Here is a 14,989-nt window from a genome sequence, read left to right as displayed (position 1 = left end):
TGCATGTGGCTGAGTAAAGCTGATGTGTGTACGAGCTAATTTGATAAATTCAAACAGTACACAGTTATAGACCCTAGTCTTCCCTGTGAAATAGAAGGGACTTTGCTTAAGATTATTATTAATATATGTGAGCCAGACTCTACCAGGGGTCTCAAGAGTAAGGAAAAAAGGAAATGTTTCTGTTCTACATTAAAATGGCTTTTTTTCCAGAATAGGAAAAGGAGTGCTGAAATAAAAAACTAAGCATGTACAGAAAGCTGTAGAAGATTTATGGAAATAAAATTGGAAAAGGAACCCAATTAAATTTTTCCAACCCTGACCCAGTTTTCATGAGTTTATTCATAAGTATTCCAAAAGGGATTGTGGTCACTTCAGTATCAAATATTATAGTGAATACTGAACTCAATCTGAGAATTTGATTTGCTCTCAGCAAAAAAGGCCATGTTTTGTTAGATTAAGGGTCTGCTCTTACTAAGAGATTATAAAAGGTCACTCCTCAGCTATATTACTTTCCTTTAAGTGGGTCTGCAGATTACCATGACCTTGTTGATTTTTTTTTAAAACTTGTATTTATTTACTTATAGTCCTGGAGGTCAGAAGTTCCAAATTAGTTTCTCTGGGATACCTTTGTAATCTGCATTACATTACTCTGAACAGAGTAACTTGCTGTACTTTGTTATGGTTTTATCATGACCCTGATTATTCTCTTTAAAATAAAACAGTAAAAGTCACATCTGTTATATTGCCACTTTGAGTGATAAGTAGTCAAGCTACAACTATTCCTGTTCTCAAGCTTCTATAATCCTATTGTAGGTGCTCAAATGTCCTGGCAATCTTATTTTTTGCCTACTCCAAGTGAATCCTAAATGAAAAATGAAATAAAATAACATTTCAAAATACATTTTGCATGTAAAGTTCTCTTTGAGATTTCTCAGAAGAGCTTGGAAGCCACAAAGATTCTGACAGAAGTGGTAGATTTATGAGATTTCCATACTACTTTTTATGAGTTCCATGGAAAAAAATTATCAAAAGAGGTAATCAACCTTCCACGGGTTAAATTTCAATAGGGAAAATACTACTAACATAAATATTTTAGGACTGGTATCATATATAGGAAGTTCCTAGAGATTTGTCAGCACCCTCACTGTCCATTCTGTTTCTATTTACCAGAGTCCTGGTGGTACTTTTCCTGATACTAGGCAACAATACTATAGCATTATCAGGTATAAATTCACTTGCTATTGTTAAGTGTTTGATTGTAATCTTACCATTTCAATTTGCATCTAATATCTTCTAGGCCAGTTCTTTCAAACTGGGGGCACTTTACCAAACATCACTAGACTTTTATTAAAATACAGATACTCAGGTCCCACTCCAGACATTTTCTAAAACAGTCTTAATCAATATGTTAATAGACCTTTTGTCCATATGTCATTTTTTTAATTGTGGTATATAACTTCTCTTACATACCACAGAAAAGAAGTAATTTTACCTTCATTTGCATTGTTTTTATTATGCCCTCCCATGGGAATTTTCACTTGTGAAAATTACCAGTAATAAATTAACCACAGTCATTTTAAGTATCTCCTCCAAACAGTTTTTGGGTTAACTCTGCTGGTTCCCACAAGACAGGTAGAGCTGTCTACAATCAGCTACAGGAGATCTTGAGTTTAACAAAGGACTGCCTGAGAACCCTCAGGAGAAGGACAGTACTGCAGAGAATAGGCTCTGAAGCACAGGCTTCCGGTGTCATCACATAATCACCTTTAAAACCAGGTCAGTGGACAGAGTAGGAACTTCAAGAACAAGTCAACTGAGAAGGTTTCATGACAGTTTAACATAGTACACAGTGGAACAAGACCTAGGTTGGCAAAGTGCAAAGACCTGTACTGTGAAATAAACCCTTTTATCAGAGCCAACCAGGATTTCCCAAAGAAAACACAAGTGAAAGTTCTTGAGGGTGAGTGGTTGATTGTGCTCCCCAAGATCCAAGAGGCTCTAAGATATGTATGGAAGAGTTTACCTTCTCTTTCCCAGAGGAGAACTTGAAACATTTTCTACCTCAAGGCCCATTTCTCAGAGCCTCAGCAACAAGTAGGAGAGCGAGGCGCTCTTCCCTGCTGTGAATTTGGGAGAGCTGATTACTATCTCTGGACCTCAGTGGCCTCAGATATAAAATGGAGACCCTAAAAAAAAAATCCCTATCCCCTGTGAGACACTTACTACTTTCAGCAAAGAATCGTCCGAGGAAAGATCATAGACTGGTAATTGTAAACCTACAGCAGACATCTAGAATAATTTAATCCAACCTCCTTTTATTTCCATCAAAGATGATGTGCTCCCAAGTAAACTACTATTACAAGAGCTTGCCACCTGCAGTTGCTGAGGAGAGACCTGCATGTCACCTCCAATGAAGAGAAGAGTAGTCAAACTTAGCTAAGCCTAAAAGGGCTTCATGACTGTCTAAAAACCACCAAGCAGCTGGAGCAGCTCACTTGTTAGCCAAGGCCTAATCACAACCTGGGGACCTGTTATTCTGCCAGGAAGTACAGGGCCAAATAGAAGCAGAGGATGCTGGCATAAAGGAAGCTGCTAAACAGACTGCTGCTGCCTGAGGCAGCTTCTTCAGCACCCCTAACATGACTCTAATGGTATCACGAAATTAGAGTAAAAACCTGAAAAAACATTTGTAGAGTAGACATCCTGACAATAAAGATTCTGCAAATACCTGGTTGAATGGCATTACGTGGCAAGAAAGGATTCCTGTATTTACACAAGCACATATTCCAACGAGCTCCAAACACAACCCAACACTATTATGCTCAGGACACTCCTTTGAAGTAGGCAAACACTAAGCCAGCTTCAGGCTTTAATAGATGGTGGGAGGAGGCAAAAGGTGGGAGTCACCACGCAGCGGGGAGCAGACAGGAAGTCACGGTGAGACATAGCTGGTTCGCGGGTGTACCACTGCCCCTTCCTCCGCGTAGCACTCTTTTGTCTCTCCGCTGGGCTCAGCAGGCTGTGGTTTCCACAGCCAGTGGCCCAAGCACAAGAACCAGGACCTGCGGCCCTTGTGGAGGTGCCTGAGCCCAGCCCATAGGGAGGGAGATGTGCACAGCTGTTTATGAAGGGCATACCCGGTGCCAGGCACTGTGGGCCGCCTTAATCCTCAGGAAAACCGGAAGGTGGAGGAACTCGCATTTATCCCCATTTCCCACGTGAGGAAACCACAGCTCAAAAGGAAGAGATGAACAACCAAGATCACAGGGCCAGATAGGGCTGAACCGGGATAGCCAACCCAGGCCCCTGATCCCATTGCTGAAGCTGGCTGGGCAGCCACTGAGCAGCCTCTGTGATGGGCCAGGAGGCAGCAAAGGGTGGTCCTCCAACATATGATGAACAAGAGAAAAGATCAAACAGTGACAGTCACAGGTAAGGGGAGAGACTGCTAAAACACTTGACGTGACAATTATTTTTAACTTAAAACAGCACATACCATTGTTCATAAGAATTGTACATACTTTTGAGTCCACCACTTGGGACAGACCTTACATAGCTCATACTTACAACTCTCCAAACATGTACTCAGCCACTAAAAACTTTACATGTTCTCTCTGAATATTGCCATAGACAGGTCAGCTGTTTGCATCTGAGAATGAAATTACCGAATGTGTTTATGATGGAGTACATTAATAAATAAATCAATTCACAGATAAGAACCATGAGGAACTTATCACATTGCCTGTCTCAGGACAGGCAGCTCTTGCATAATATTGCTATTTAACAGCGTCCACAGGAAAGGACAGAACAATCTGCTCCACAGAGAGCATTGCAGCACCAGCTAATAAACCCTGTCTAAAGTCCTTCTTTGGAATGGGGCAGGGTTTAAATAAAGGAAATCAACCTGACTGTAATTCCTCTCACACGTGCTTCTTTACAGTTCCCTGATTACTCCACAGTCTTCATGCAAACCCGTCGGGTAAGTTCATGCCAACTGCTATGCCCCTCCTCACCCATCCCCACTGCCAATGCCTCCTCACTTTTACACATCCCAGGCCCCAGTAGGGCTTTCTGCTCTCCACTGAGGTCTCCTCAGTCACGATGCCAGGCTCCACCCCAGCTCCCACCAGGCCTCCTGAAAGTCCACAGCCCCGCCCCGCCTCCCACCTCCTGGCCGTGGGGGCCTTGACTCACTCAGAGCCAGAGAGGAAAGCTCTCCCCCTGCCTCAGCCCACTACTCCCGCCGGGGCCTCTCCCTGCAGGTCGGTCACCATCAGAACCTGCCCCCACCCCCACCCCGAAGCGCGGGGCCAGCACCACCCAGAACACACCTTCCACCCCAACCCCTCTGTGGGCTGCCTCGCCCTGGGTGTCCCACGGTCACCCAACCAAGCAGCAGATATAGAGGAATCCGAAGTGGGCACTGGATTTACTCGCTTTAATAGCATGTGATGATGGCAGAAGACGAGCACCCCCTGGCGAGGCAGGTCGATGACTGGGGTGGGCGGTCCCTGAGGTCTTGCCCAGGCATCACATCTCCATGGGCTGGGGCACGCTATCGACCTCAGAGAAAGCGTTCTTGTCGAAGAGGCAGCGCAGGTGCTCGTTGCTGTCCACTACCCGCTCCAGCTGCTGGGGGGTGATGCACATCCACTGGTTGCTGCAGCCCTCCTTGCCCGCCAGCTCCAGGATGTTGAACGTCAAGTACTTGAGGACGCCGGCCAGAAACACGGGCGCGGATGGGCACAGGTGTGTGTCGTCGTGGCGCTCGCGCAGCAGGTGCTCCACGCGGCTCACGGGGAACTGCAGCTCTGCGCAAGGAGCACAAGGGGCCAGGCTTCTTACGCAGCTGGGTGCAGCTGCGGCTTCCCTTTGCCGACATGTTTGCTGGGCAGCGCGCCATCGGGCTTACTGACTGTCCCTTTGGCCTGGGCTTCTGTGGCTGCCCGTGCTGACTGCTGCCTGTTGTAACCCAGTGCCCCAGCCCGTCATTGGTCAGGGAGGTGCCACCTTTATGACAACTCAGGCTTTGTGATGTCATTGGTGTCCCCTGGGCCCTTATGAGGACTGGCCTGGAAATGTCTGTGATGGGAACCTAGTCTCTCTGTTGATCAGACCCTCATGTTGAGGGCACTCTAATTTTCTCCTTGACTTTAACAGTCCAGCAAAATAAAAGGAAGAATAAAAATTTAAAAGGACATGTTGCCCTGTTTAGAGGACACTACCCCACATTATATCATTCTGCCTTTGCCCTGCTTTTAGCTGTTTCATAACGCTTTGTAAGTTGTAGGTCACCAATAGAAACACGGAATGTCTTGTCAGTAAAGGTCTATTCGTCTCCCCTCTCACAGTAATCAAACAAATTTTGCTGCCATTTACATATTGAAATATTCATCAGTATTTCAATGTGTGTTCTTTGGGTTCTCTTTCAAACTGGTTATAGGATCTGCCAATCCCTCATGAGTTACACAGATCCTTTTAACACATTTCTATTTCATATCTGTATGAGTGTCATGGTTTTACTTTGCTTGAAAATATCTTTTAACTGTTTCAGAGCTCACTCTGATAGGCTCAGAGCCAAGTAAACCCAGTGGAAGCCCAAGAGTGTCCTGTCTTGCTACTTCTAGGTGAAATAGGCACCACAAGGACTTTGTTGATTTTTTTTTCTAATTTTCATTTAAAATTTTTCTACTCACTTTTTGTTTTATTTTTGTTCATTTATAGTGATGTTATTCCCATTGTTGGCGGAAATGGTAGAGAATTTGGTTTACAGTCTGATCATTTGGAGATCTCTATAAATGGGCCCATACAGATCTAGTCTCTGTTGGGTGAGAGACAACAGAGAGGTCTTTGCTTGTCTATTTGTCTATTCAAATCATTTAAGAATTTCATACTCTTTGGGAGGAGAACAGCTTTTTGATATCTGAACTAGTGAGTTTCTCCGTTTCTGTGTTTATACTAGACCCATGGCTGAAATTGTAGAATTGAAGCTATAAGTGTAGTTCTTTCTGCCTGTAATTCAGAAATGCCTTCACCTCTGATTGTATGAGTTTGATATTAATATATCAAATTAATATAATATATATATTATACCTCTGGATATTAATATATTATAAAATCTTTTAAATTAATGGAGATTTCTTCTAATTGGCATAATCTAGATAAATAATTGCTTCTGTTGAATAATCCTAAATATCCTTGAAAATAAGGAAAGTGACCTATGATGCTTTACATGAGCTATATTTAGACAAAATGCATTCTCTCAGAAACCAACTCAACTATTTTAAGAAACCAAGTTCACCTAAGTTATTTAAGGCTTTGGTAAACAGGACTAGCTTAATAGTTTGGGTTTAATGAAAACAACTAAGTCTTCTCTTATTTATCAGTATTAACTATAATACAAATGTACATTTATATACTTATTTTTCCCAAACCCATAAATTATTATGGTCACATCAACTAATATGACATCTATCTTATATTTAAAATTATGAAATATATAAACTTATAAGTAACTAAATTGAATCATTGCTTTGACAAATTTGTCATTCCAACCATAATAAAATTTCATAGTACATTAGCTTGAAGAGAATAGTCAAGATTTTTAGATAATGTATAACCTTGGACTAATATACTGAGTTAATTAATGGACATTCAACAGATGCCTAGATAATTTCTAAGACAGAATATTGAAACACTGATAACTAAGTGTAATTTTAGCTTACATATTGTTATTTATTTGTACATGCTACAAAGAGGTTATATTTTTTAGTCTAACAATGGACTTGCTCATTTCTGCCGCAATGAGAAGTTGTATAAGGGAAGTATATGGCTGAATAAAGCTGTAAGGGAGGCAAAGGCTAAGCGCGCTCCAGGCTTTAATAGATGGTGGGGGGAGGCAGAGAGTGGGAGTCACCATGCAGTGGGGAGCAGACAGGAAGCCATGGTGAGGACTGGCTGATTCCCCGATGTACTGCTGCCCCCATCCCCCTCTTAGCACTCTTTAGTCCCTCCGCAGGGCTCAGCAGGCTGTGGTTTCCACAGCCAGTGGCCCAAGCACCAGAATCAGGACTGGAGGTCCTTGGTTAGGTGCCTGCGCTTCTGGCCCATAGGGAGGGAGATGTGGGCAGTTGTTTATTAAGAGCATACCTGGTGACAGGCACTGTGGGCTGCAGCCCTTTACAGGCACACACTGACTTAATCTTTGGAAGAACAGGATAACAGAAAAACTTACAACTCTCTGTGGCTCTCTCTGAGTATGACCATAGACAGGTCATGTGTTGCATCTGAGAATGAGATGCTGAATGTGTTTATGATGGAGTACATTCATAAATAAATCAATTCATTGATAAGAACCATGAGGAACTTATCACATTGCCTGTCTCGGGACAGGCAGCTCTTGTATATTATTGCTATTTAATTTACCAGTGGCCACACGAGAGGACAGAACTATCTACTCCACAGAGAGCATTGTAGCACCAGCTAATAAGCCCTGTCTCAAGTCCTTTTTTGCAATGGGGCAGGGTATAAATAAGGGTAATCAACCTGACTGTAATCCTTTCACACATATTTCTTTATGGTTCCCCCATTACTCCACAATCTTCATGCAAAGCCCGTCCATTAAGTTCATGCCAACTGCTATGCCCCTCTGCGCCCACCCCAGCCTCCATGGCCTCCTGATTTTTGCATCTCCCTGCCCACAGTAGGGCCTTCGGCTCTCCACTGAGGTCTCCTCAGTTACCATCGTGGGCTCCACCCCAGCTCCCACCACACCTCCCGAAGTCCACAGCCCCACCCGGCTGCCCACCTCCTGGCTTCAGGGACCTTGACTTGCTCAGAGCCAGAGAGGAAGGCTCTCCCCACCCCAGCACCACCCTCAGCACACCTTCCACCCCCACCACTCTGTGGGCTGCCTCGCCCTGGGTGTCCTACGGTAACCCCAACCCAACTGGTGGACACAGAGGAGTCAGAAGCGGTCATTAGATTTTTACCCTTTAATAGGGTTTGTTGATGGTAGAAGCCAGGGTTCCTGAGCTAAGAGCCGATGCTTGGCTAAGCCTGTGAGGACTCCCACCAGAGTCTGGGACCCAGTCTACAGCCATTTCTCCTGGATCTAGGCATCTCTTCGAAGAAACTGAATGCTGTATCCTTCATCTGGTGGTGGGGCACTCCGCTGGTGCTCTCTGCTAGCTCCACATCTTCTGAGGTGGTTTGCATACTGTTGTAGGCCTCAGTCACTAACAGCTCCACAATATAGATGGTGAAGTAGTGAAGCACAGCAAGAAGGAAATCTGTTGTCGATAAACTCATACAATGGACATTCTCATCTTTCTGCACAAGGTGATCTAAGTTGCTCAAGGGGAACTGCGGCTCAACTATCATAGGATTTGGCTTGAGTCTGAGAGGTGCTCTCATGGCCTTTTCTGCCAAGATGATGTTGGCTGGGTTTGGCTCTGGTCAGCGCTGCTTGATGCTCCAGCTGGACTGGCCTCTGAAAACACCGGGACTCAGCCCTGCCCACTCTATCCCCAAGCTCCAGCCTCTGATTGGTCAGGGAGTTGCTTTGTGACATCTGAGACATTGGGACGTCATTGGTGTCCACTGTGTCCTAATCAGGCCTCAGCTTAGCAATGCCCATGACAGGAACTGGTCACTCTCATGACTGGATCCTGATTTTTAAGGGAACTATAATTTTCTGCTTAACATTGTAGAAATAAGAGTATGTTTCAATAGAAAACTTTTCCATCTTGAGGACACATTCCACATTACCTGGTTCTAGCCTTGCATTGTCATTGAGGTCTTTTATGGTATTTTGTTAGTTGCAGGTTACTAAAAAACATAAAATGTCTTGTCTCATAAGGATTAAATTGTCCCCTCCCCCATGATGTAATGAATACACTTTTGCCTCCATTTCAATATTCTTGGTCAATATTCCTGTATCTAAACTTTGGGTTCTCTTTTGAACCAGTTATAACATCTTCCCATTCCCTGAATGACTAAAAATAATCTTTTAACACATGTTCATTTCATATCTGTATAAGTGTCTTGATTTTACACTGTTTGAAAAATATCTTTTGATCATTTTGGAACTCACAATGGGATGCTCAGTGGATGCATCTGTCAGAACCAGGTGAATAAACATTGTTGAGAGAAAGAAGTGTACCTTGTCCTTAGCTTAAGCCCACATGTGTTTTTTCTTGGCTGTCCTAAGTGAAGTCAAAGCACTAAGAGACATCTCTTCTCATTTTTATTCTCATTTCAGTTTTCCTCTCCACTAATTTTGTGTTTCTGCTTTGCTTTTGGTTCATTTACAGCCAATAACAGTTATAGACATTTCCATTCCAAAAAGCGGAAGTAGAGCAATTTGGATCACATTTCTTCCATAGGTTTCAAGGCCTGGGAATAATCTTTTGTGGCTTGAGGATCCTCCCTCTGATCCCATGACTTCACCTGGGTCCACAGCTCTTGCCCTCTAGGCCCTAGGCTCTGCCCTCAGAATCATCTTTCCTTTATTTTTAATGGACCACATCTTTGCAGGTAAGTAGTCTTATCAGTCTGTTTTTCTGCTTCTCAAATTTTGAGAGTCCCACAGCCTTCTTTCATCCATCTCATCCTCTTATCTATTCTTTCAGTTAAAAATGACATTGTTTCTGATGATTTAGCAATAAAAAATCTTGTAGTCTCCCATGTATGTCAAAAGGATTCATGACCTCAAACAAAAGGCTCATTCACAGACCCTGCCCAGAAAATCTTCTCTCTTCCTTGCTTCTGCTGAGAAGGCTGGGGTTATCCATGATTCATAACCCATATTGCTTCAGAGAGCCCTGTATTTGATTAAATGCTTTGATCTTTTGATCCCTCAGAGGCCCTAGCAAAAGGATTTCTAACAATAGCCTTGATTTCTATCCATGGGACAGTTTCCTGAAAGTGAACCCCAACTGTAATGTCTTTTGCAATTTGATAAACTGAGAATTTCTCTTATCTTCAAGTCCTGGTTCCTTTTTGCTTAACAGTTCTTCCCTTACTTTATGTCTTTCTTCTAGTATTTTACTACAAGTAGCAAGAAACAATGGCATGCCTTCAATACCTGGATATCTGATCAGCTAAATCTTCAATTCTGCTTAAAAGTTCTGTTGTCTATGTAACTGTATGCCACTGTAATTCCACAGGTGGGGGTGGGGGCAGAATAAGTTCCCAGCCCGGGGCAAATTACCTTTGAAGCCAAAATCAGTCAAAGAGAGTAATAAAGTGGGAGAAACCCATTTATTGCCTACAAGCAGTTGTCCACATCTGTTCGCCCATGTCTCTCGCAACCCAGCTATAAAAAGGGACCCCACCCAACCTCTCTGTCCAGATATACTCTTACCCCCCCTACCCTTGTAATCACCTATTGATATGGTGATGGACTACTTCTCTTCACCCCTTGGAAACACCTATTGATATAGAGATACACTAAGGCCAGATGAGAGATTCTGGAAATACTGCAATTTCACCCACAGCCACAATTCAGCTAAGAATTCTGCTACTACATAACAAGAATCCCCTCTCCTCCAGTTTCCAATATTAAGTTCCTCATCTCCTTCTAAACCTTCACTAGCAACACCTTTGACATTCATATTTCTATCAATAGTCTATGATGTTTTAGGTCTTCTCTAAGACAACACAGGCTTTCTTTACCATGCTTCTCACTTCTTTTGGGCTCTCACCAGCAGTACTACTAACATCTACATTTCCACTAACTGCTCAAGTAATCTAGGGTTTTTCTATCATGATTCTCAAATTATTCCAGCCTACAGCCATTATCCAATTCCAAAGTCACTTCTACAGTTTTAGATATTTGCTATAGCAGCAATCCACATCCTATTACCAAAATTTCTATTAGATTCCTATGGCTGCTATAATGAATTGCCACAGATTTGGTGGCTTTAAACAACACATACTTAGTTTTGTAGAGCTCTGGAAGTAAGAAATACAAAACAGTATTACTGAGCTGAAAACCAGTTCCCAACAGGGCTGGAGGCTCCAGAGGAGAACCTCCTCCTGCCTCCCAGAGATGCATTCCTTGCATTCCTTGTCTGCACCCCCTTCATCTTCACTTTCAGCAATGCAGTATCTTGCTTTAGTGCTCGGATTTCCAACTGTGTCAAATCTCTGCCTCCCTCAGATAATGACATGTGTGTTTGCTCTTAGGATCTATCAGATCATAGAATAACAGAATAATCTCCTATCTCAAGGTTCTTATCTTAATCTGATACATGAATTCTCTTTTGCCATCTAAGGTAACATTCACATGCTCACGGGATTTGGATCTGGCTATCTTTGGAGGGCCATTATGGAGCGTACCACAGGATGTAGTCCCAGGAAACTCCAGTAGGGAAGTGAGGAATTGAGACAGAGAAGGAAGCTAACAAGTATCCATTATTAATCACTTTCATATCACTAAAGAACTTTAGAGTATTAGAGTACACCAGAAAACACACTTTCCAGGAGAAGATAATGCCCCAGAATTCTGGACCATTGTGCTATTGGGCAGAATGGCTCTGATAGCCTAATAAAAGCCCTCACACAAAGAAAAAGAGGTTCTGACATTTGAAATTCAGGCAAATATGCGTCTAAATGGTACGGGATGTGAGGGTATGGGCAGGACATGGACAGTACCTTCTATACCCAGAAATGTTTATGTGCATTCCTCTATATGTCCTCCTTATATAAAGTCTCTCCCTTTCTCCTTACCTCCTGCCCATTCTTCCTTCATTTAACAAATGTTTATTGTGTAGCTATTTGGTATTAAGTGCTTAGTTAGATGCTGGATATTCAGTGTTAAACAAAATAGACATTATCTCCTCCTTAAGGAGCATCCAGTCTAGTGGGAAACACAGATGTTAAACAAATACCCAAAGAAATATGTAATTGCAAATTATCATACATGATCTAAAGCAGAGTTTATCAACCTCAGCACTACTGACATTTTAGACTAGATAATTCTTTGTTGTGGAGCAGGAGAGCTGTTCCTGGTAGTAGGATTTTAGCAATATTCTTAGCCTCTACCCACTAGATGATAACAGCATCCTGTAGCTGCAATGCCAGAAAGTATCTCTAGACATTGCCAAATATCCCCTACAGGGCAAAATTACCCTTAACTGAAAACTACATTACATTTAAAATTTTGCATTAAAAACAAATTAAGATATAATGAGGGGAATGTAACTTAGATGAAGTAATCAAGGAATATGCTTTGAGAAAGGGACATTGAAATGGAACTGGCACAAGAATAGGGAATGAGATAGAGAAAGAACATTCCAGAAAGACAGCATGGGCAAATCCCTAAGCTGGTAAAGTATCTGGGGTCTTCTAAATGAAAGCTAGTAAATGTGACGGAACATGAATGCAAGAAAGGATGGGGGTTGAGATGACCTTGTGTCCACCCACAAGTAATAAAGAATCAGGACTTTCATGGACTTCTTGGCACTTGGACCCAGCTCTCAAATCTGGATGAACATGAACATAATTTATATATATTTTTTAATTAACCAATGATAAAATAGAAATGGGTTCTAAGAGAGCAAGGAAGTACAGGATAAATGGTCATAATCCTGTTTGGTAGAATGTTTGCAGAAATGTTCACAATTATCCCATTCTCTGTAACCACTTCTTGTATCCACATTAAAAATATATATGTATATAACTGCAGCTCCTCCAATCAAGTGGTCACAATTATCCCATTCTCTGTGTCCATCCCTTGTATCCACATGAAAAAATATATATATTTAATAATAATATTATATATATATATATAAAAACTGCAGTTCCTCCAATCAAGACATGCTGCCTATACCTCCAACTCTCAAATCTGGGCTGGTCTTACCACTTACTTGGGGAAATAAAATGGGGAAAATAATGGTGGCCCAGTAAGGGGCCTAGTCTTCAGGAGACTCTGTTCTTTCACTCCCACTTAAACACCTACTTCTGTCATGTCAACAAGCATAAGCCAGCTTGGAGGATAAGAAGCCATGTGGTGCTGAGCCAAGTCAGCCCAGTTCTCCATTCTAAGGCCTTAGATATGTGAGCTCAGCCATGATCGGCAAAGTCAATTCATCCCTTTTGTGGTGTAATTTGTTACACATATTAAATCTACAGATTCTACGAACTCAGCAATACATTGATATAATTGTTACTCTATACAAATTTATGTCTTTCTTTTAAAAAAACTGAGAGAAGAACAAACATACATATATATATAAAACTGCAGTTCCTCCAATCAAGAGATTTTGTTATATGAACTTCCTTATTTGTCTTTTGTGGTTCTGTCCATTTTTTCCTGTGGATTCTAGTTACCAGCTGTAGTCATTTTCTTAACCTAATACAGCTTTGCTTCTACCCATCCCCTTTGTGCTGTTATTGGAAAATATATTACAGTTTAATCTTATATACACAGTACATTTTACAACTAATTTCTAAATCAGTTAAGAGAGGAAAGGAAAATAAATGTGCTTTTATACTGTCTTTTAAAATTATTGGTACCTTGACCAGTACCCATTTTTTTGGATGGATTTGAATTACTGCCTGGGGTCGGTTGCTTTCAGTCTGAAAAACGTCCTTTCATTTTTCTTCATTCTTTTTTTGTTCTGCTCTTCAAACTCAGAAACCTCAATTATCCTATCATCAAATTCACTGATTCTTTACTCTGCCAGTTCAAATCTACTGGTCAGTTCTTGTGCATTTGTCATTTTAGTAATGTAATTTTCAACTCCAGGATTTCCATTTAGTTCCTTTTTGTGGTTTCTATTACTTTATTGGCATTCTCTATTTGATGTAGCATTTGTTAGGGGAGGTCATCAACATGATGTGATTACCAGTTGACCTGTGAGCTAGATGCCAGCAATCTGAGGCTCCTTACCCCCTCTCTCCTATCCTTGGAATGTGGGTTCCACTTGCCTTAGAAGCTGCCCCAAGGACACAGCCTTCAGATAGTCACACGGTGTTGAAACACTCTGGACAGTATACATGACTGAACCCAGTTAAGGTCTTTATATAAACTTTTAAGATTTGGTGGCCACTTAAGACAAGCCTCGTATGTAAGTTCCCTTGCTTATTAAACCTGCCACCTCTTATCTGGGGTGGCCTACCTGCCTCTCTCTATGGTCTCCCCCTGCCCCCAACATATGGAAGCCAGTTTCAGATAATAGCTGGGAGGCTCCCAAAGAACTTGTGAACCAACAGCATTGTATCGTATCTGCCTTTACTTCTTTAATCTTGGTTTCCTTTAGTCCTTTGAAAATGTTTATAATGATAACTGTGGGTAAAATTGTAATATTCTAGAATCTCTCTCCTGGCTTTAGTGCAGCTACATATCAACAGGTGTTCCTCAGGGGGTGGAGAGTAGTAGTTCATAGTTCATCTCAATATCAATGGGTAATCACCTGGGCGAAAGAGGGCTTATCTGAACCTGAGAGGTTAGGGAGAGGGCTGGTTTGCTTCTGCCAGAGCAGGAAAGAGAAACGGCCCCAGAACATAGTTTATAAGCAATAAATGGGTTTTAAATTTTATTTCTCCCTTTGACTGATTTCAGTTTTAGAGGCATTTTGCCCCAGGATTTCCTTTCCCCAAAGTTACACTCCTGCTTTAGGAGCTGAACACTGTGGAGAAGGAAGTAGCCTCAGCTCTTCCCACCTCGCCTCTTTCAGTGTGGATCACACAGGGATTACAATCCATTTAAGGGTGATAAGGCCCCATATATATTCAGGAATGTCACAGCCAAGGTAGCACCTCCATCCGTTCCATGAGTGAGGGTTGGGAAGAAGCAGCAAGCCCCCATCTCTCAAATACACTTGCCCAAAACTTAGCTTTACCAACAAGTAGTTGGGGGCAGGATGAGAAATACTGATGCCCTGCCCCTTCCCTAGAGATGGCCCTTACACTAGGAGCTGGGGGAGAAGGAGCCCTCCGCTGTTTGCTACACCAGTCCTGAGTGGAGTTTTCATTTTGCTGA

At 42.2% G+C, this 14,989-nt stretch overlaps 2 protein-coding genes across 4 annotated transcripts in view; both read right to left on the bottom strand.

Moving 5' to 3' along the window:
* Positions 1-14,989, bottom strand: part of SYTL5 (synaptotagmin like 5) — a 239,796-nt gene that overhangs the window by 147,254 nt on the left and 77,553 nt on the right. The gene's annotated exons all lie outside the window — the stretch shown is intronic.
* LOC118968942 (uncharacterized) lies at positions 4,395-8,415 on the bottom strand. Its single transcript, XM_073227501.1, has 2 exons — positions 8,097-8,415; positions 4,395-4,907 (listed from the first exon to the last, which is right to left on the bottom strand). The coding sequence occupies exons 1-2, from the start codon at positions 8,413-8,415 to the stop codon at positions 4,531-4,533; spliced, it is 696 nt and encodes a 231-aa protein (XP_073083602.1). The 3' UTR covers positions 4,395-4,530.

Source organism: Manis javanica, chromosome X (genome assembly GCF_040802235.1).
Source record: "Manis javanica isolate MJ-LG chromosome X, MJ_LKY, whole genome shotgun sequence".
NCBI lineage: Eukaryota > Metazoa > Chordata > Mammalia > Pholidota > Manidae > Manis > Manis javanica.
The sequence above is the reverse complement of the archived record's forward strand: the minus strand, read 5'-3'. Positions and strand labels throughout refer to the sequence as shown.